The sequence below is a fragment of the Saccopteryx bilineata genome, chromosome 1 (genome assembly GCF_036850765.1).
Source record: "Saccopteryx bilineata isolate mSacBil1 chromosome 1, mSacBil1_pri_phased_curated, whole genome shotgun sequence".
In the NCBI taxonomy this organism is placed as follows: Eukaryota; Metazoa; Chordata; class Mammalia; order Chiroptera; family Emballonuridae; genus Saccopteryx; species Saccopteryx bilineata.
Window position 1 is genome coordinate 164,611,694 of NC_089490.1, and position 23,151 is coordinate 164,634,844.

Here is a 23,151-nt window from a genome sequence, read left to right on the forward strand (position 1 = left end):
GAGTGTAGATTTATTTGAGTCTAAGAATCTCCTTAAACAAATTACATCAACCTCACTCCATTCCCTTCCTTAATAAAAATTATGACTGGATAAACATCAGACTTTTAAAATCTTAAAAATAATAGAAAAGTAAAAATAGATTTCTTAAGGAAACCTCTCAGCTAAACCTTACATGGTTTTGCTGATTCTGTGAAATCTTTCTCTTTGGAGTAGTAACATGGTAGTATAGTGTTCTGTTTTTGTTTTTTAAACTGGATTCATACAGGGGCACTGAATTAGAACTTCAGCTGATTGATGGAGCATGAACTTTTATGAACAATAAATTATTTCTGCTCTAAAAGGAAAATGGCCAATGCAAGAATGGAAACACTAGAAGTCCATTTCATGATGTAATTGAAGTCTTACATTAGATAGCACACTTTCATTTAAAACAAACAAACAAGAAAACAGAATGGTCTGAGCACTCTAAAATCATCTGCAGCACTTTTAAGGGTTAAACCTGCTCAACCCATTCTTAGAGAATGGCACCAGAAAATACAGCTCACCCCTTCAGCGTGGCTAGTTCTACACCTGCGGCATCTCCAGGTTGTCAGAGCAGTCATGCACTTGTCCACCCCCCTCCCACCCGAACCATAGGATCCATTCATAGCTACTCACTACTGCAGGATTTGACCTGAGAAATGTTAGGATTCATTAACTTAGCAGTTGTTTCGAAAAGTCCCTAAATAATCTTCGCCCTTGGCCAGCAAGGGAACTAACTGCTAGTCTCAAGTTCTCAGAAGCAGCTGGTGAGGCTCTCTGCCAAGTTCTTTAGATGCAGGAAGTTCTCCAGGACAACCTACTTCGACGTGGCATTTACAGATCTTTAAACCAGGCTTCCTAGATCTAGGAAATGTTATTCCTGACTCCTTCGACCCAGATGCTGGCGAAAATTTAGTTTTTAGAATCTGTAGGTCATTTCTTTCTTTCTTTCTTTCTTTCTTTCTTTCTTTCTTTCTTTCTTTCTTTCTTTCTTTCTTTCTTTCTTTTCTTTTCTTTCTTTCTTTCTTTCTAGGAGCTGGCACGGTGGTTAAATTTTTCTAAAACAGTCATATTAATATGTTCAAAAATCCACTGCTGGGTCTCAGAGAGAGGGTCACATCTGGCCATGAAAATCTTCTTCTCTGCAGGGTTGCAATCCACGCAGCTGTTGCTCACGGGATGAAATAATGTTCTGTCCTGGAGGGATCAGAAAGAAATGACTGACATAATATATGGTGAATGGTCAGAACCCAAAATATACAGAGGAAGCAAAATATTTCTGTTTATATTTCAGTTTATACCCACAGTGTGAAAAATAGACTATGTCCCAAATTAAACAATAGCAGGTGTAGTTGTCACATGGAACACAATTTCCTGGGATCCACTGGCACTAGGTAGGGCCTCCAAGCAGGTTCAGTCAGAAACAAAGCATTCATTCAAAAATATTTTTATAGCCTGACCAGGTGGTGTGCGGAGGACCCAAGTTCGAGACCCCGAGGTCACCAGCTTGAGTGTGGGCTCATCTGGTTTGAGCAAAGCTCACCAGCTTGAACCCAAGGTCACTGGCTTGAGCAAGGGGTTACTTGGTCTGCTGTAGCCCATAGTCAAGGCACATATGAGAAAGCAATCAATGAACAACTGAGGTGTCCCAACGAAAAACTGATGATTGATGCTTCTCATCTCTCTCTGTTCCTGTCTGTCTGTCCCTATCTAGCCCTCTCTCTGACTCTCTGTCTCTGTAAAAAAAAAAAAAAAATTATATATATATATATATATTTTTTTTTTTTATAAAGCAATCCATCATTTTCTACTTTGTGGTTGACATTTTGCTCTTTGCTTGGGTTTTGAAGATAGTACGCATGTAACATTGATTGTCAGGTAGTTAATAATCTAGTTATTTGGGGAGAGGCGTGTATACAAAAATGATAATTTATTTCCTATAAACAGCAACAACACACACACCCACACACGACCAGAAGAGTCATGATTTTTCCTACTCTTGTACTGAGTCTCTAACAGGGTGGGCAGATACAAAAGAGACAGGAACCAAATGAGCCAGGTGCTCAGTTGCCCTAATTGGAAGATGAATATGGGGAAGGAGATAAGTGACGCACAGGCAATATCTCAATGTACAAACTCAAATTTGTTAGCACTTGAACTTCAGTCTTTTCTCAACCCCTTTTTATGCCATTCCTGTGGTGCAATTCTTATTGCTTTCTGTAACATAGAGGAGGCAGTGTTCACTTAAAAAAAAAAGAAAGAAAAGTCACTAAGTACATGACAAAGATAACAGTTCTGTGAATGAAAGAGAAAGCACAAAGTGTCAGTGGCAAGCAAGCTCAATATCTGAATAGGCTTTATTACCTCACACCCATTTTTATTGTGCGAGTTGGAAGAAGGAAGTTACTGCTGAGAAAAAGGTCCTTTCTTAACTATCAGTAGTAATAAAACTCACGTCTCTTCCAATGTCTATGCTAAAAAAAAGTGCCAATAACATGTAAAAACTTCACCAAGTCACTGCTTCAATTTTAGGGTCCAATAATGTGCTAATATTTACCATAGGAAATGTTTAGTGGTTCTGATAATTTTTTTTTTAAACTGGGGACTTACAATGCTTGTAGAGTTTGAGTTTCTTGGACACCCTGTGCAAACATTTCTGGATTGCTCCTAGATGTCAAGACTCCACTAATATTTAACGTCCTTTTAGGGCCCGGATGTTTGCATAGTGAGGTGCCCTGTGAAGGGAGGGAGAATGAGAAAGGAGAAAGGCAGCTGCCTGTAATTATCATTTTCATGTTTCTATTTTCATGGTAAACAAAGATATCTGCCTGATACAAAGGCTCCCACTTCTGTCCTTCACATTTCCTGAGTTCATTGTCTATTTTACTTCCCTTACACAAAGAGGGCTCCGGAGGCCTCCTTCCCATTATCTCCACCTCCTGCTTCACTCACTGCTGTCTGACTCGGCAGAAACTCTGAAGAACTCTCTCCTACTCTGGGGGGAGGAGGATTCCAGGAGGAAGGCGAGTGCCCTGCCGCTCACCCCACATCCCTCTTTCTTGGGGCCCATTCTGGTTGTACCGAGGCTTCTTGGGCAGCAGTCTCTTTCACCCCCTTGCTCTCATCTTTCTCAGCATCTGATGCTCCGTCTCCTACCAGATTAGCTGCATGGGCCTAATGTACTGAGATCGTTTTTCACAGAGCCTTCTCCATTGTTAAAATTTATGAAAATGATTTCTATGGGCATGCTAAATTCTAATTCACCCTGTTCTAGGTACAAGTACTTCTTTTCTCCTTTAACTATCTGTATTTCTTCCTATTTTTTACTTTCATCACTGGCTCAAGTGGGGACCTACATATGTTTGCACTTTATCCCTCAAAGCACATTTCCAAGAAAGCTTAAAAAAATAAAACAAACAAGAAAAGGAGTAGAATGTGTTTCTGTTCTCTTCCCTTTGCCAGTGTGTGTACCCCAGCGTGATGTGAAAGCCAAACCAGACTTTCTGAACATTTTTTTTTGTATTTTTCTGAAGTGAGAAGCAGGAAGGCAGAGAGAGACTCCCGCATGCGCCCAACCGGGATCCACCCGGCATGCCTACTAGGGGGCGATGCTCTGCCCATCTGGGGTGATGCTTTGTTGCAACCAGAGCCATTCTAGCGTCTGAGGCAGAGGCCATGGAGCCATATTCAGCACCCAGGTCACTTTGCTCTAATGGAAACTTGGCTGTGAGAGGGAAAGAGAGAGAGAGAGAGAGAAGGGAGAGAGAGAAGAGTGGAGAAGCAGATGGGTGCTTCTCCTGTATGCCCTGGCTGGGAATCTAATCTGGGACTTCCACATGCCAGGCCAACGCTCTACCACTGAGCCAACTGGCCAGGGCTGAACATTTTATTTTTTTCTAACCTTATTTTCCAAGCCTTAGAGTGATCATCTTTTTCCAAATCTCAAATGAGAACACATGCTCTGACAAATACAGGTATATTCCTAGGGCCTACCAGGCAGGATATGCAAATTTAGCACTACCCTGCAAAATCCACAATGTGTTCTCTGTTATTGGACTTCATGTCATCCTAAAAGTTGAAAAGCTGAATTCCCTAAATCTATCTATGTCTGAGAAGCTTCATCAGTAAAATGAGGGGGTGGATAAGATAAATCTCTAAGCCCTCTCTCAGCCATAAAGTTGAATACATATTTTATTCCAAAGGTCACTCATGACAGAGACAAATGATGGGACATCAGACTATAGACTCCCAACATATGCAGTGGACCAACAGATTGATTGTTTTCTTCTGTTTATAGACTAAGTTCTGCTCACCCTTGTCCTTGGAGTAGCCTAGAAGCTTCTGGAAGCATTTTCAGCCTTCCCCAGAGCATGTATTTTCCACTTTTGACCTTGGGGGCTACATAATTGTTATCTTTGTGTTTATACCTAGCTAAGCTTTTCAGTTAGTTAATGTCTTTACCGCTGCTTTGCTCGACTGGAGTTAAGTCAGTGGGTTGAGTAATCGTTGGTGAATACAGTCTCTTGTTCTATGACATCGCTTTACTCCTGCACGCTTCGTCTCCTTGGTCATGGCTGTAACAGAATTGAATACAGCTTTTCTTTGCACTAGACTTCTGAGTGCTTTGGCAAGTCTGTTATTCAGAGCAATCCTCCTTACAGGGCTCTTGTAACTGGACTGTTCTTTGTTCAGTCCTGAGGGAAGGTATAATGAAATGAATGAAAATACCTCTCCTGTTCTCCCACCTTCCCTGGCTTGTTTTGATTTGTTTTTGTTTTTGCCTAAGAAATTAGAAATCCTTGAGTAGGAAATGAGAAAGTTCATATCCAGGTTTACAGACCCGCCCTTCACGATCAAATCAGGTCAGGCGAAGTGTCCATAATGGGCCAATTAGTCCACGTTGTGTAAGGCATGGGCGGGATTTTTCAGGTAGCTCATTTGCAAGGGGCACCTCTGCCAAGCGGGCCTGCAATTTGATTGGCTTCTGCATTACACTTTGTGGCATTTGCGGGCCAGCATTAAATTTTATTAGATTCCACACTTTGAAGGGTCTGATCTTTGAAAGAATGAGTATGTTGTAGGAAATAGTCCATGCTGTGTTCAGAGTAATAAAAGAATCAAACACCACAAGGACAATAAAACAGGTGGGTGAGTTCATAATGTATAGGAAGATGGTTCTGAGACTAAAACTTCCACACTGTGGGAGAGGAGGCAACTTAATGCTGGGTGAAGGGCTGGGATTTTATTCCATGGGGAATCTGGGTCAAATTCCAGTCATTTCCCAGATTTGTCAGGTGACTTTAAACAGTTATTTAATTCTTTGAAACTGAGCTTTCTCATCCATAAAATATAGACATAATATGTGCTTCACAAGTTTGTTGTGATGGCGAGTTAATACATGCAAAATTGCTGGCACAATGTCCAACATATAGTAAATAACTAAGTCATAGTGATTCCGCTCCCCCTTCTCAATTTATTTTTAGGAAGGGAGCATTCCCCAATTCGAGAAATCAGAATGCACTAACCATCTGGTCTGAGACTAGCTATTCAAGACCAAAGTACATTTTCTGAAATTCTGGGCAAAATAGAATTTTCAAAAATTAGCACCTGCCTCAAACCAGTTATCCAACTTGACAGGCCAGTACCTTCAGGGTTAAGTGAAAGGACTTAAAAACAGACGTCTTGGTGGCTCGAGAATGAGCTCTTCCGAGTAGTTGGGTCAGTTTGTATACATATAATCTATGCATGTAGGCCCTTTTCTTGAAATACAACATTATTCAGGTCAGTGAAGTTCAACAATAACTTATTAAGTGCCTTTTATTTTCTGGTATGTTTTAGGAGTTAGGCATATAAAGATAAGATAAGATGCTTTCACCCGACCTAAGAAGTTGGAGAAACCAACTTCTTGAAGTAAAAAAAAAAATCAATAAGATTGTAGATGAAGGGAAACAGACAGAATTAGGGTATTTCAGACATAGAGAAGAATATGTGTTAAGAGATATGTGGATTAACACGTACATCTATGAATTTAGTTTATTTAATAAAATTTATTTGGCATCTACTATTTATCAGGCACTGTATTAGGTGGTTAGAATATATCAATGAACTTAATAAGTCACACACACAAAATTCCCTGCCTTCCAGAATTTATGTGTTAGAGGGAGGGGTTGGGTGGGGCAGTAGGGCACTGACAATAAGTGATGAGAGTAATAGGTAGAACAGATAACCAGTGTAAATTTAAATAAGGTGGCAAGGGTAGACCTCATGGAGAAGGTAACATTTGGGTAGTCTTGAAGAAGGTGAAGGAATCAGCCATGTAAATATCCGGGGGAAGAGGGTTTCAGATAGAAGGAGCAGCCAGTGCAAAGGCCCTAAACAAGAATGCACCATGGTGGGTTAGGGGAACAGCGAGGAGGCCCAAGTGAAGAGGAGTGGGAGGAGATGATGTCAGAGGTAATGGGGGGCTCGAACATGTGCTGGGGATCAGCAGGTCATTTGCTATAGATGGAGCACAAGGAGCAAAGTGGGGAGTTCCAGTCAATGATGTCATGAAGAGACAGGGGAAGAATGCTAAGGCTTGGTTTTCATGAAGGTGTTGAGGGGTGGTCATTGGAGTATTTAAAACAGTACAGCCACAGGATCTATTTTTGGGTGGATCGTGCTCATGACAGAGAGGAGAATGGAGGGGGGAAGGAAGGCACTGGACTGCAGCCAAGAGAATCGTCGGCAGTTACTGCGATCATCTGGATTTAAGCTTAGGCAAAAGCAAGAGCAATGCAGAATGAGTTGGAGGTGACCCAGGGAATGATATCTGAGCCATAATACATAGGGCTGTCTGATTAATGTGATGTGTGGGATCAGGCAGAGGGATGAAGTGGATGACTGAAGGAAAAGCACTGTTGGGGTAAGAAATGAAAAAGGAACAGGATTGGGGGTGAGGATAATCACGATTTCTGTTTGAGGTGTAATGAGTTGGAGGCATTTCTGGAACATCCAGGTTTAGATGCCCAGTAAGCAGCTGGATATAGACTGGACCTCGGAATAGCTCCTCTATGTAAATTTAAATAAGGTGGCAATTACTCCTCCTATTGACTGTTCATTTCTGTGTGCCATGCCCAGAAAGAGAATGCTTCTGTGAGAGAGGACTCTCCAGGTCCAATGCCTGTTGTGTCTAATATAAACATGGGATAACAACAGTTTGGAATTATGAGACTAGTTTTTAATCCTACCTTTATCTCTGACAATAATCTCTGATGGCCGCTTAGATTGTCAGGGATTTAGCTTCTCTATCTGCAAAATGACAGGGTGAACACGAGGAAAGTGGGTTGAGATAAGAGATAAAAATATCTGCCCTCCCACACCCTCGTGTTGTGGAAAAGGACAAGGTTGATAAATGACTATCCTGTAAGTTCTGGAAGAAAGACTAATTAGGTAGGTTTTGTCTGCCTATTTTTACTGTTGGCATCTGGAGGAATGCAAACAACCCCTTGATAGGCATAACAAAGACAAACCAGTCTTTTTGTCTATCTTTATCCTTTTTTTTCTCTGACAGGTAGAATTCCTTCCTGGAGGAAAAAATTGGTCTGGCATCAGTGGCTAATTTGGCCCGTCAGAAATAATGCGTCCCAATGCCCTGACAGAGCCCGTGGTGTTTGCGCTGAGGCAGTGCCATCCGCGGCAGACCCCCAGAGCCTCCTCTTCTCTCACTGACTTTTCTGGGCTACAAGCAAGTGGTGGGCATGAGTGTATCCTCAATTCTCCTCAGAGAAGCCAGAATCATTAAAAAAAAAAATCTATTCTGTTATATATCTGCCTTTTAGGCCATTCAAAGATTTCCTGGTTCCTTAGCTAAATTCATAGCATGGCCTATAAGGTCTTATATGGTGCTGCCCCTGGCCAGATGTCTGGCTTTACAGTTCCAATTCTCCCTCAAACTCATAACTTTCAACTGGCTTCTCTCTGTTCTTCCAATAAAACCCAAATCTTGTCTACCTCAGGGCCTTTGTACAAGCTGATCCTTGTATTGGGGATCTTTTTCTCTGTTCTTTTCTCCCTTTATCCAATTCCTACTCATCTTCTAGGTCTCCACTGAAGAGTTTGCTTGTTGGAGAAGCCTTGCTGACTTCTCTGACCTGGGCAGAGCCTAGTGTTTTGTGTGCTCCTATTGTCCTGGGCACTTAATTTATTTAATTATTTTGGTCTGGTTCCCCACTAGACTGAAAGTTCTCAGAGTAGAGAACACCCATTTGTTCTATAGCTTGTTTTCATCTGTCTATAGCTTTTTATCTCCCCTTAGGAAACTTTACAGGAGTCATGTGAACATCATCATAGCTGCTATGTAGCAACTATGTGTCTGTGTCTGCCAGTGCTAAGTGTTCTCCCTAGATTTTCTCATTTTATCTACCTAAAGCACCTAAGCAATCTGAAGAGATATTGAATGTGGGCAAATGGGGACTAGGTTCATTTTTGTATTCATTCAACAAACACTAATTAAATGCCTACTATGTGCCAAACAGTGTTTTAGGTTCTGTATGAAAGAAAGCAGAGAAAAACCCCTAGTCTCATGGAATTTACATCCTGATATTTATCTATAGCTAAAATAGTACAGACATGTACAATATAGAAATATGACTCATTAGCCCATTTTTTTTCTGTATGTAAACTTGGCAACCTGAAATCAAATCAGAAGATATTTTGTTGAGTACGTGGAATAGCAATAGCTAACATTAATTGAACTCTTATTAAGCACCATGTCCTAGGTGCATTTAAATTTTATTTAATTGTTATAATAATTTCTAAAGTAGAAACTATTATTATTATCATTTTTAAATGAGAAGACAGAAGCACAGAGTAAGAAAGTTTCCCAAGATTCCAGAGTTAGTACCCACAATAGAGCCAGAACTCAAGTCTCACTTTCCTTAGGATCAGAGCCTGTGTTCTTTTTTTTTTTTTTTTTCATTTTTCTGAAGCTGGAAACAGGGAGAGACAGTCAGACAGACTCCCGCATGCGCCCGACCGGGATCCACCCGGCACGCCCACCAGGGGCGACGCTCTGCCCACCAGGGGACGATGCTCTGCCCATCCTGGGCGTCGCCATGTTGCGACCAGAGCCACTCTAGCGCCTGGGGCAGAGGCCACAGAGCCATCCCCAGCGCCCGGGCCATCTTTGCTCCAATGGAGCCTTGGCTGCGGGAGGGGAAGAGAGAGACAGAGAGGAAAGCGCGGCGGAGGGGTGGAGAAGCAAATGGGCGCTTCTCCTGTGTCACCTGGCCGGGAATCGAACCCGGGTCCTCCGCACGCTAGGCCGATGCTCTACCGCTGAGCCACCGGCCAGGGCGGAGCCTGTGTTCTTGACCTTGAGTTACTTCATTTCTCTTCTTGGCTGAGCCAACTAGACATCCTCCTCCAGCCCCATACTTGCTCAGGAGGGAGCAATTGTTCCAATTAGCAAACTAATTTAATTTTTTTAGAGTTCTAATTACTAAGATTCTTTTATTTATCAGTCTAGATGTTGGCAGGTATTCAATTCAGGAAGACTTTATCCTTATGTTAGAGGCTGAGACAGTCTGTGATGAAGCCTTTTCTTCTTCTGAGTGACCAGGGAATGGTAGGTAATCATTTAGGTAAAGCGGGAACCAGTAGGAATATTGCTCAGTTACCCAGAGATGATATAAGTTCAAAGGTTGTGACAACAAAGTGACTTCAGCTAGATTAGACATACAGATGAAAACAGAATGAGAAGCTAATACTATTTATTGAAAAGGTATCTTCAATGCCAGGGTGAATATATTTCCTTCTTGGGAGTTATTCCTCCTCTTCTTGGACAAGGTGGTTGAATCACCAATTTGAATTGGAATTGTAATTTCTTAGGGTACAATGACTGAAGTCTCCTATTGCAAATACGGGTATGATGTAGACAGTGTGCATATGGTTTTCTGTAAGATGTTTGAAAAGTCCATCTTTACTTTCCTATTGGGGTAAGCTGCAGGAATGTGGGCTATAAAATACTGTCATTAGGTGAATTTGTATCTGGTTGAGTAACTTCATCTAAATGATGCTCATTCATGGATCAGTGTCACCTCTACTAATGCTAGAGGTGTCAGTTCTTGGCCTTATGTGTTGGGATGAACAACTCAGATGAGGACATGAGTGCACACTGTGATGGAAACTAAATTAGTTCAAATGCTCATAAGTTGGATCAAAGAATCAAAACTCAGGTGGGGGTTATTCTTGTGAGACAGAATTTAATATAAACAAATGGATAACTACACAAGTATAAAAGATGAACTATACTGGTGTAATATAGCAGAGATGTGTCTGTGTAGCAAAACAAGAAAAAAGACTGGGTTATTTTTATACTAAAAGCTCAGTAGGAAACCAAGTATGTAAAGTTAAGGCAGAAAACCAACTGACTCAAGCTAAATTAACAGAAATATATTGCTCATAACAAAGGGTGTCAGAAACTCATTCTACTATTTTTGGTTAAAAATCACCTAGAATAATGAGTACTATTCTGGGTATCATCACTCTCTAGGACTATTGGGAGTACGTTAGCAGTGAGCATCTGGGAGGTTGATTGAGGTAGACCCAAGTTAAGTTATATGAAGAGCAGTGGCAAGAAATTGGGCCACTTAAACAGAAAGAAAGAGTAAAGCTCAAGCAAGCATTGTTTAAATATTTGGAATCTGGCTTGAGCAAGATGGGTTAAATTTAATCTGTGTAGTACCCAAGGCTTTGGAAGAGCTTTCTAATAGTTGGGACTGTCCAGGAATGAGTGGGCTAACCTGGGGAAATGTGACTGCCTTAGTCTAGCCACAAGTCCAGGATTTTGTAGTAGGGCTTCATATATCAGAATCAAGGTTGAATTACATATCTTTTTAAATTTTTACTTATTTTATTTTATTTTGTATTTTTTTTAAGTGAGAAGCAGAGAGGCAGAGAGACAGATTCCTGTATGTGCCTAACCGGGATCCACCCAGCAAACCTACTAGGAGGTGATGCTCTGCCCATCTGGGGCTGTTGCTCTGTTGCAACTGGAGCCATTCTAGTGTCTGAGGCAGAGGCCATGGAGCCATCCTCAGCGCTCAGGCCAACTTGCTCCAATGGAGCCTTGGCTGCAGGAGGGGAAGAGAGAGAGAGATAGAGAGAAGGGAGAGGGGGAAGGGTGGAAAAGCAGGTGGTCGCTTCTCCTGTGTGCCCTGACTGGGAATCGAACCCAGGACATCCACACGCCAGGCCAATGTTCTATCACTGAGCCAACTGGCCAGAGCCTACTTTTTATTTTTTTAAGTGAGAGGAGGGGAGATAGAAAGACAGACTTCCACATGCTCCCTGATCGGAATTCATCTAGCAACCTCTGGCTGGGGCTGATGCTACAATCAACCAAGCCATCCTTAGTGCCCAGGGCTGGCTTGAACCAACTGAGCTACTGGCTGCAGGAGGGGAAGAGAGTGAGAAGGGGGAGTGGGAGGGAGAGAGAAGCAAACGGTTACTTGTCCTGCGTGCCCTGACTGAAAATCGAACCCAGGCCATCTGCATGCTGGACTGATATTCTATCCACTGAGCAAACCGGCCAGGGCCACATGCCTTTTAATTAAACTTATTTTTTGGTCCTGAATCAATAGCTAACCAGAATGATTTAAAAATAACAACCTTGTGGCCCTCCATCTGGTATCTTGATGGACCAGCAGGATTTTATGAGCAGAGAGGCCAAAGCCCTGGCCTATAAACTACAATAAATAGTCAACTGCGGGCACATGCCAAAAATTCCACCCACTCACTTTTTAAGCCAATGTGATTGTTGCACTGTTATCATCCTAGCCTGAAAATTACCTTCTTATCTGTATTTCTTGTTTGATGTTATTTTAAAGTCCTTTTTTATGGAAGTTAAACTATAAGAACACCCTAGAGATCAACTAAGAAAACTAAATTGTGCTTACTTCGGCAGCACATATACTAGAAAAATAATTTAATTTTTTCACTTCAGGTCTTTGGGGAGGCTGTGTATGTGGTTCTGAGACAAAGAGATGTGTTAAATTTTATCTAGCACAGCTTGGGGTCATGGAGGCGGGTATTATTTCAATAATTGAATCCAGTGGTTCATTAAGCCATTGAAAGAATGTTTCTTTAGGAACTTCAGCATATTAGCTATTAGGCAGGCCATATAGAAATCTAAGAAATAGTTTCTGCCCTTATGTATTTAACATCTATAAGGGGAGACTGACTAGGCATAATAAAAATTTGCAGGTACACAGAAGGGAACAAAATGGTATAGGAATACAAGTGGAAGGGCCAACTCCAACTAAAGCAGGAGCAGGGTAAACAAAGTAGGTAAAAATTAGAGCTAGCCTGACCAGGTGGTGGCGCAGTGGATAGAGCGTCGGACTGGGATGTGGAGGACCCAGGTTCAAGACCCCAAGGTCACCAGCTTGAGTGTGGGCTCATCTGGTTTGAGCAAAGCTCAGCAGCTTGGACCCAAGGTTGCTGGCTAGAGCAAGGGGTTACTCGGTCTGCTGAAGGCCCGCGGTCAAGGCACATATGAGAAAGCAATCAATGAACAGCTAAGGTGTCACCATGAAAAACTGATGATTGATGCTTCTCATCTCTCTATATTCCTGTCTGTCTGTCCCTATCTATCCCTCTCTCTGATTTTCTCTATGTCTCTAAAAAAAAAAAATTTTTAAATAAAAAATAAAAATAAATAAATAAAAATTAGAGCTAGAAAAATGATTCTCCATCTGACTGCCCATTAGCACATTTTTTGGAGCTTTGCAAAAATGCCAACACACAAGTCTCAAGCACAGGTCTTTTGCTGATGGCACATTGCCTTAAGAAATGTACTTTCACATATCATAGTACCTAGTGACTTTATAGTGTTTGATATTTGTTCTTTTTCTTCCTGAACATTTTCTTGGCTAATCTTGGCCCTTTTGTTTCCATATAAATTTCAGAATCAGTTGATCAATTTCTACAAATAAACCTGCTGGGGTTTTATTGGTCCTGCATTAAAAGCAATGCCCCAACCTGTGGTGGCGCAGTGGATAAAGTGTCGACCTGGAAATGCTGAGGTCACCAGTTCAAAACCCTGGGCTTGCATGGTCAAGGCACATATGGGAGTTGATGCTTCCAGCTCCTCCTCCCTTCTCTCTCTCTGTTTCTCTCTCTCCCTCTCTCCCTCCTCTCTAAAAATGAATAAATAAAATAAAAAAAAACTAAAAAAAAAGAAATTAAAAATTAAAAAAAAAAAGCAATGCCCCCATGTGAGAACTGATTGATACCTTCACAATGATATCTTACTATCCTTGATAGATTGCTCTGAATTTTAAAAAATTTCACTGACATTTTACAGTTTTTGGTGTAAAGGTCTTGCACATATGTTTGTGAGGTTTATTCCTAGTTATTTGATGTTTTTCATGGTGAGCAAATGGAGTCATTTTTGAATTTCATTTTTTTTCATTGCTAGTACGTAGATAATTGATTTTCTTTTATTTATCTTGTATGCAGGACTATGCTAAAGAAACTTATTAATTTAAATAGTTTAAATGCATGATCTTTTGGATTTTTATATACTTATTTACCCATGAATAGTATTTTATTTTCTTCCTTTCCAACTCTTATACATTTTAACTTTTTTATCTTGCCTGATGGCTCTAGGTGGGCTATCCTATACAATGATAAACAAAAGTGATGATAGAAGATATCATATATATTTTTTTATTTAGTGAGGGGATGGGAGGCAGAGACAGACTTCCATATGCGCCCCAACCGGGATCCACCTGGCACACCCACTAGGGGATGATGCTCTGCCTATCTGGGGCATTGCTCTCTTGCTCAGCAACCAAGTTCTTCTTAGTGCCTGAGATGGAGACCATGGAGTCATCCTCAGTGTCTGGGGTTAATGCACTCCAACTGAGCCATGGTTGCAGGAGGGGAAGAGGGGGAGAGAGAGAGAGAGAGAGAGAGAGAGAGGAAGAGAGAGAGAGAGAGAAAGAGAGAGGGGAGAGAGAAAGAAGTGAGAGGGGGAGGGGTGGAGAAGCAGATGGGCGCTTCTCCTGTGTGCCCTGGCCGGGAATCAAACCCAGGACATCCATGCACCATGCTGATGCTCTACCACTGAGCCAACCAGCTAGGGCCAGAAGATATCTTAGTTTATTCTCAGACTCTGGAGGAAAGTTTTAACATTTCACCACTAAGAGTGATGGCTGTTGTGGGCTTTTTGATATACCTCTCATTACATTAAGTTAGTGTACTATTATTAATTTATTTTTTATATGGCTAACACTATTTAGTGTGATGGTAAAAACTTGAGGATTCATAAACAGCCCATGTATATAAAGCCCCTTGACTTATGACAAAGGTGCCACTTCCGTGTAGTGGGGAAAAAATGGTCTTTTTAACAAATGATGACTGGTCAATTAGATATAAATATGAAAAAAGAATCAATTCCCTCTTACATTATACACATAAAAATATTTCATGGAATTATATACCCAAATGTAGAAGATTAAACAGTAAAACTTAGAAAGACAACTTAGAAGACTGTCTTCATGATTTTGGTGTGGGAAAAGATTTTCTAAACAGGACACAAAAAATACTGATCATGAAGAATAGCTCTTCATCGAGACATACCATATGAAAGAAAAGGGCAGATGCCGATCAGAATAAGATATCTGCAATATACATACAACAAAGAACTTGTATATATGTATGGATATATGTATCTATCCTCCTCAAAATCTGTAATAATAAGCCAGACAGCCAAAGTTAAAATGATCAAAATGTGCACGTCCTTCACAAAGACGATAACCAAAACAGCTGATGAACATGTGATATCACTCTACAACCACAGAATAAAAAGAGGTTCTGAAAAAGAAATTGGCAATGCCAAGTGTTGACAAGAATTTGGAGCAACCAGATTCCCATGTCGTATCTGTACCTGGCCCATGGTTCTTCAGGCCTCACCATTTCAGTGAGTGCTGGCCCAACTTCCAGTAGTTGGCCACTGTATCTGTCTCCCTAAGGGTTTTCTCTGGTTTTAAGAATAGTTTTGTCTATCAGAGCAGTAGCCCAGAGATATCAGAGAATAAACTACCCTGACCCCAGGAGCAATCCTAACCAAAGACCAAAAGGAATGCTGTATAAATACCCAACTCCCTTGCTCTCCGATGACTGTTCTATACCATTCCCAGAAATCTTAAGTAGGCTCGAGCTCTCGTTGTCCACAGTGATAGTTCCTTGCTACTGTACTCTTTACTGATTCCCACACTTTCCCCATTTTGCTTCCCCACTTCTTACCAAGGTTTTTGGGGGCCATCTACAAAATAGCCACTTGTACTCAAATTCTCATTTCAGGGTAAGAATCCAGGGAAACCCAATACACATGTTTACCTATAAAGGAAAGGTCGTGGGTGATAGCTCTGAATTTGCAGGGGGTGTAACCAGAGTAAACATTACTTAAGCTAGATTGCTGTAGTGATACAGTATGTTAGGCTATTTATACCTCACCCTTATTTTCAGTGGAAAAGGTGCATTTGTCAAAAACACAGATGTAAATTTAATCATGTCCAAAACTGTGTTAGAAATTTTACATGGTTTATCTCAATTATCTTCCCATTATGTTGATGAGGAAGTTGAAAATCAGATGCAAAATAACATATTCAAAACCACACTACAGCTTTAGGGTGAATCAGGATGTGTTAGGCCTGACAAGAAACCATTACATTTATCAGATTGTAAAGGGTCAGGCTAAGACCTGGGAGGTGAAAGCACTTTATTTTCTATTCAATGGTAAACCAGGTGAAGTTGTAAATTACAAGACTGCAATGACTAGATGTTTGAGAAACGCCCTCTGATTTCAGGAGAGAAGAAGGGTCAGAGGGGAAAGGACAGGCGACAGGGTGACCCTCTAGCAATAATCCAGGGGTAAGATGTAAAGAACTGCAACTAGGGCAGGGGCTGTAGAAATGGCAAAGATAGGATGGATTTTCTAGAATATTGGTCAGGGGAGGGGATTGACAAGTCTTAGTGACCAATTAGATGTAGGGGTTGAAGAAGAGGAAAGACAGTTTCTTGTTTTGGCTATTGGTTGATGATTGAAATATTTTTGCTGAGGTCACTTCAACAAATCTTTGTTCTTGTCACAGGGGTCCCCCTGGTGGTAAATGAAAACCAAGAATGGGGTTCCTCATCCTGGGAACCTGCTATTGTGGGACACAATTGTGCAACTGAACCTAGTTGCCAGACCATAGCATAGGGGGGTGTGGCAGCAACGATCCACATCTAAAAAGAACTGAAATCTGGAAGGGGAATGGGTAAAGGTGGTCCAACCGCACAAACCCCAGTTATAAGATGAGTAAGTTCTGGGGATGTAACATACAGCATGACGATTGTAGTTATTAGTTCTGTATTGCTACTTTAATGTTGCTAAAGAGAGTAGATCTTTCAGTTCTCATCACAAGAAAAACAAATTTGTAACTATGTCAGGTGATGGGTATGTAAACTAAACTTATTGTGGTGATCATTTGGCAAGATATACACATTTCAAATTATTAGGTCATACACCTTACACACATACAATCTTTTATGTCAATTATATCTCAGTAACGCTAGAAAAAAATCTTCTTCCTGAATAAACAACAGCAGCTGAGAGCTGATGGCTGCTGATAGGTCAGAGAGTAGTGCCCGACAACACCCTTCACTCATTCAAGCAAGGCACCTTCTGGCCACCTTCTCTCTCCAAGAAATCTCCATGTAGCTGGGGATAGGGTTGGCTGCTATCTGTGGTGCTGAATACAACGGGCACGGGAACTCTCCCATAACTGATCTGATTTCTTAAGAGTGTGGCAGGGTAAAGAGTAGAGAATCTAAAGCCAGATGCCCCTGTGCTCAAATGTTGGCTCTGCCCCAAATCTGCTAGAATCTGTTTCTTCCTCTATGAATTATACCTGGCAGTACCTCAGTGCTTATGAGGTTGGAGGGATGTGCATAAAGCCCTAGCCTCCTTAACAGTTGGAGGCAATGGTGACCTTAGGAGCTTAGATATCACCCACTCAGGTCCTTTAGACCATTAGCAGGGTCTTTGGAATCCTGTTTATTCATGAAAATGCTAATAAAAAAGGGGGCAGCTCCAAAGCTGACTCAAAATATTGCTAAACTGTCTGGAAGCCCCCAGGGCCAAGCAGAGAATCTACACACACAAGGTAGAACCCCAGAGACTTCTTTGTGGTTTCTCTCCGAATGTCTTAGGAATAGGTCTTGAAATAGACAAGAAGAATTTTCTAAAACAGGTACATTTGACTAGGCCTGAGTCATCCACTAAGATGAGATATTTCGGAAGCTTTCCATTTTGAGCCTTTGGCATATTTCTGATTATGTATAAATACCTTGCTTGTTATAAAAAAAATACACAGTGAGTGTAACCTTTTGGCTAAGTAATGCAGGCAAACAGCTACAGGAAGATCTGAGAAAAGAGCCACGGTACAATTGCATCTAGTGGTTCCCTTACCATGTCCCTGGGGAGTCAGAAAAGGTTTAAAGTGTTAAAGCTGTAAGTTACCTCTTGAAATCACTGCGGCTGTTTTTTATCTCCTCAGGAGCTCTGTGTGCACATGTATTAGTTGGTCTGATCCATCTGTGAGCTTTTGTAAGCTTGCTAATGAAAACAACTGTTATTTTCTGGGCCTCATTGCACGTTCTTGAGTGTTCTGTCTCATGTGCTATGTTATATAATGAGAAGTGTGCTGTTTATTAGGGACCACCAGCACACTAGGCAAATGGTGAATCAGGTATTTTACTGATGTGTCCAGAAAGTAATTTCTTGAAGGTCAGACTATACCCATAAAAAACCAAAACAATCAAAACAAAAAACTTCCTTATTGTACTACACACAGACTGGATTGTATAGAACAGCAAAAGGGTTTGGACAAGATTAATCATTTATGGTACATTTTATAGGGAACACAGTGAGGCTCTCCTCTTGTAGTAATTCCCCCGTATTATCTCTGATGCCTTACTCTTATTAGCTCTTTTGATTTTAAATTGTTTTGCAGAAGGATGTGACAACTGACATTTCATATTTTTTGGACACATAACCACAATCTGCCAGATATTAGGGAGGGTATAATGTTGTGAGTGTAATTTGAGGTACCAGAGAACTTATTACATGAGGGAATAGTTATCAAAACAGTCATCACCCCATGTTGATTCTCTGCAGATTTTTCCCTGTTACTTTCTGTAATTTTAGGGTATACTGACATTACCTCAGCCACAGGATAGCTGAAGTTCATGATTAAAATGGTGAGTATGACATTTTTCTTATAGTCTGGGGGAAGGCTGAGTTCTTCCAGAGTGTGAAAGCCAATCTAGCTGACCATGAAGGCCTCTGGCAGTTGTGTAAACTTGAGGGGCAAAGGGAGCTTATGAAGCATTTGTTAATTGGGAGCTAAGTCCTGCCTTAAAAATCAAAGAATTAAAAAAAACTGTATAGTGTTTATAATAAAAAATATTATAAAATAAGATTTAATTGCTCTTTATTTTATCAGTTCAATAAAATGTGATTTCATTTTTGTTTTTGAACTATTTTTCCTATCATTAAATGTTAACTTTATCATTCTTTAAACTTTTAAACTCTCCAAATAAGTTCTCCTTTGCTATATACTAGAGCAGGATTTTGACCAAATTATAAATGAATCACTTTCTGTATAAGGGTTGCAATAATTACATCTACATGAATGTATAATTATTTGTCCTATGTAATGTCTTATGAATATAAATGTATTTGTTGTAATACAGACAGTTACCAAGCAAATAAGCCTGAGATATATAATAAACAAACAGATGTGTTAATCTTTCTGTTTCTGTGTGAGAATTGAGGTTCTAAAAAAGTATATATATGTTCATGTGTTTACTGGATTTGCGGTTCCTCCATTTGAGAATTGTCTGGGTTATGACTCATCCCTTCCCTGTAGTGTTAGTGTTCTCATTCAAAGCCATTTTTCGATCATCACTGGTTGTGATGGGTGTATGCATAGCAATCAAAGCCAAAGGCATGCTGCTTCCTGCAATCTCTATCTTTTCCCTGATCTGTGCTGGTGGTCTCCATGTGTATGAGTCCAATATGTACACACATGTTTGGGTAACACTTTTCATCAAACGGTGTGTTTGAAAAGAAAACTTTGAGTTAGAAAAGCTTTAGCCCGGTAGCTTGAGAATGCCCGCAGTGAGCTGACTCTTACCTTCCGGTATCCCCAGAGCTGGTTTCCCTTCATGCCATGACAGTCATAGAGCGTGACCGGGCTGTTGTGCGAGATTGCGTCGAAGCAGAATTTCCGGGTGTGCAGTGGCTCACCAGGTCGGATATCTTCTCTCCATCCAAAAGTAAAGAGCTAACAAAGCAACAATAGCAGAAAAGCTGCAGTGAGTTTAATCTGGATAGATTTGGGGGGGGGGGGTAAGGGGCAATTTAGATCTGTTTTGTGACTTATAAGAAAGAAATATGTCTTGGCATAATAGAAGTGTCAAAAAGGCATGTATCATAATGTGCCAAAGATGTGACAACTGTACCTTTGGCCCAGGGTGCCAGGAAATGCAAATGAGGGGCTTCCACGTAGGTACTAGAAAAATAACAGAGCATGGTATAGAGACGGGAGGGAGGAGGAACTCCTTCATGAAGCTCTTTGCATTCTTCACTTTGACAAAGTGCTGCTGGGTAAAAGGCTATACAGTTTGATCAGATCAATTGAAAAGATCAGGCGTTGAGCTGGATTGAAGCTAGCAACCTCAAAAATTTGATTTAAATGAAAGCAAAGCCTGATGAAGTAAAGAAGAGGCAAATTATTTTCCTCGAGTTGGTAAGAGTAATTCTGCAGGGCAATGTTTTGAACTGCACCTCACAGTAAGAAGTACAGTTCACACACACACACACACACACACACACACACACTTCCCCTCCCAAACTAAAATAAGTTTCAGGAACTGATATTTATCCTTACTGCATTGAATAGACTCTCATATGCCATCCGACTTTATCCTATCCTAATATATTCTATCCTACCCATCCCATTCTATTATTTTAAAATATTGCTTATAATACACTAAATTAATTGTACTGTGTATTCAATTTTAGAAAACCCATCACATTCCTGTATGGAAAGGGTATTTTCTTGAGTTTGACCTGGACAACCATTGGAGGGGTGCAGTAGGAAAAATCCTTACATGTGGGAAAACAAACTAGATGAACCCTATAATTTCTTCCAATTCTAAAATTTCATTACGGTTATGTAATTCTTACTTGAGGACTTGAAGGCAGGTCCAGCTGTGTAAAGCCAAACTGTGAATTGCCAAATAAAGAGCTGTCAAGGAGTCCCTGTTGCTATAAAAGCAAGTCCAATGCTGAGCTATACATAGATAATCCACTTAGCGCCTCTACTGACCTGGCCCTCAGTATATTTCAGTGTTTAAGTCCTACCCATGAAAGAAAATGAAATCTGGCCAAATTCTGGGGATGGCTACCCAAAAACAGTTAAATGGTGGGGAAACTACAGAAAACTTGAAAGAACTGAGGTCAGCGATCTGAAGAAAACCAGAAAGAAAGGATCTAAATCAAACAGACGGTAGCTGATTGAGTAATGGCGAGTGACTGGCTTTGGTTTTCCTGGAAGACAGGATAAAAGAGAATGTTTTGAATAGAAGGACAAGGAATTTCAGATCAGTCATTTAAAATTGATTCATAAAGAGGAATTGTGCACTCCCTTTTCCTTGAGTTTTTCTTTTTTATTGTGTTTATTTGAATATGATTGTGGACTGAGATATGTTTAGATTCATTCAAATTCTGAGCAGGAGAGTGACTTCTCAAGGAAAAATGTCTATTAAGCATCTGATTTTGATCACTTCCTTCAACTCAGAACTCACTACTTCTTTGGCTTTTGAAATTCTGAGCCCCTGCTATCCTGTAACTCTATCCTGCCCATGGCCCTCTTCCTCTAGCACTTCAGCAGAGGTGCTGCTCAGGGTTCACCCTGTATCCTCTGCCCTCGCTCCTTCTCTGGTTGGTCTTAAACATGCTCAGTCCAACTCTTGACAATGTGCTGATAACTCATCATCTGTGTTATGTCCAACTCCATGTTGAATTTTTCAACTGTATGTCCCATAGATACCTCAAATTCAACACATCCTAAATTTAATTTGTTTTCTTCTCTTTCTATCTGTTTATACTTTTATATTTTATTTTATTTGGTGGTCAGATCATTCAACCTGTCAACCTGGGAGTCTTTCATCTTTTATTCTATTTTCTCCCTCACCATCTTCATCTAATCAATTACCAAGTCTGGCCATCTCTTCGTCTTTTAAACATTTCTGGAAGTATCTCTTTCTCTCTAGCTCTACTTCCACAGCACTCAACATTTCTTGTCTGGACTACTAAAACGACCTTCTAAATTAATTTTTTTCCCCACCTTCCTTTTTAAATTCCTTCCTTCCTGTCTTCCTTGGCTTCCAGAGAAGTCTGGTTAAAATGCTTATTCGGCCAAATCACCTCTCCTAAAATCCCGCAGTATTTCTGTATAACCTTTAGAGAATAAAGTTCAACCTCTTTAACATGTAAAGCACTCTCCACACTCCGGCCGTTGCCATTATATTTCCAGCTGCATCTCTTCCCTTTAGTTTATGTTCAAGCAACAATAAAATGTTCACAGCCCCTTTCCCTAACCAGGCTATATTTCCCCTTCTGTGACTTTGTTCATGAAGAGTCCCTTTGGCTGGAAGGACAGCATTCACCAGCCAACCCAGTGAATGCTTGTTAGTTCTGTAAGCTGAAGTTCAGCTGGCCACTCAGCACAGCAACCTCCCTCTTTGCACCCTCCACTCCTTGCCACCTCTTACCTTGTTTCATCATGTTGTCCATGTATGTTTCTGTCCTTCTCACTAGACATAGGATCTTTCATAACAGGAATCATATCATTTTTGTCTTTGTGTTTCCAGTACCCAGAACAACTCATAACACATAATTGTTCAATAAAGGTTCTAACTAATAAATAAGAACTTGCACTCGTGATATTAACAGAAAGCTTTCAAAATGAATGGTCCCTGAAAATTCTTTGTTCTGTTTGAGCCTAATTTCAACAATATCAACTATATTATTATTTGTTGAACTTCAATGATTCTTAGCATTGATGAAATCTTTATTTTGTTTACATATCAGATTTCCTTGGTTCCACAGCTGACTAAACAATGCAGGAACCAGTGGCTTTTACTGGTTTCCCCGCTTCCCACTCTGTTGCTGTCTTTTTGCCTCTATGTCTCTGTCTCTCCTTTTGGCTTTGACACTGTCAGTTCTCATTCAACATCAATAGGTTCTGTGAATTTAAGTGAAACAACATATTGCAGAACCAATTTTACCATTGGCTAATTGATATAAATAAGAGTTAAGTTCCTATGGCAACTCATCAATGTTATAACGAAACCATGTGGAACAAAACGACATGATTTGAGGACCTGCTATACTCTTAGAAGACCGGAGTCCCAAGGGACTGTCATCATTACCTAGCATACTCACATTATACAGTCGGGGAAAATCAGGCCTGCAGAGGTCAAATGGCTTTATAGACAGTTTTTCTTACTTATTACTCTCTTACATTTTACTTGTCTTACTTTTTAAAAAATGGACCTGTGAGGCCCAAAAGGATACCTATGTTAAGGCAAACTTATGTAGATTGTCTCTTGGACAGATTTATTCATGTATTATTACAATTAGATCTCAGAGCATCCTCAGGTGTCTTCTTTTTCTTGTTTCTAGGTTGTTATAGTGCAACAATCATTTTTAGATTTGTAGACTGATTGTTAGCATGTGGTCTTCAGTATTTTATGTATATATGTATATATGTATGTATGTATTATTATTCTTACCTGGTGATTATTTTTCTTCATCATGTGTGAGATAGTTTCAGATGATATCAGTTGTTTTTCTCTGCTGCTTCTACCGTTAGCTAAATTTTTTTCTCTTGTTTTTGAAATGCATTCTATTGCCATTTATCTTATCCTAATGGCCATGTCAAACCAATCAGGCGCTGAGTGTTTCGTTCATTAGGCACACTTTACTATGTGCACTCTTGTCAAGGCGGAAACAAGCAGAAAGCA

General features: G+C 40.4%; 1 protein-coding gene across 3 annotated transcripts in view; it reads right to left on the minus strand.

Moving 5' to 3' along the window:
* Positions 1 to 1,015: 1,015 nt before the first annotated feature.
* Positions 1,016 to 23,151, minus strand: part of GALNTL6 (polypeptide N-acetylgalactosaminyltransferase like 6) — a 1,198,495-nt gene continuing 1,176,359 nt past the window's right edge. For 2 of the 3 annotated variants that reach the window (XM_066279164.1, XM_066279174.1), the window contains 2 exons: positions 19,254 to 19,403; positions 1,016 to 1,218 (listed from right to left, as the gene is read on the minus strand). In XM_066279164.1, coding sequence (XP_066135261.1) covers positions 1,051 to 1,218; positions 19,254 to 19,403 — 318 coding nt within the window. In that variant the 3' untranslated portion in view covers positions 1,016 to 1,050. Of the gene's footprint in view, positions 1,219 to 7,250; positions 7,312 to 19,253; positions 19,404 to 23,151 lie in introns of all 3 variants that reach the window. The other variant, XM_066279184.1, reaches the window with a different exon arrangement.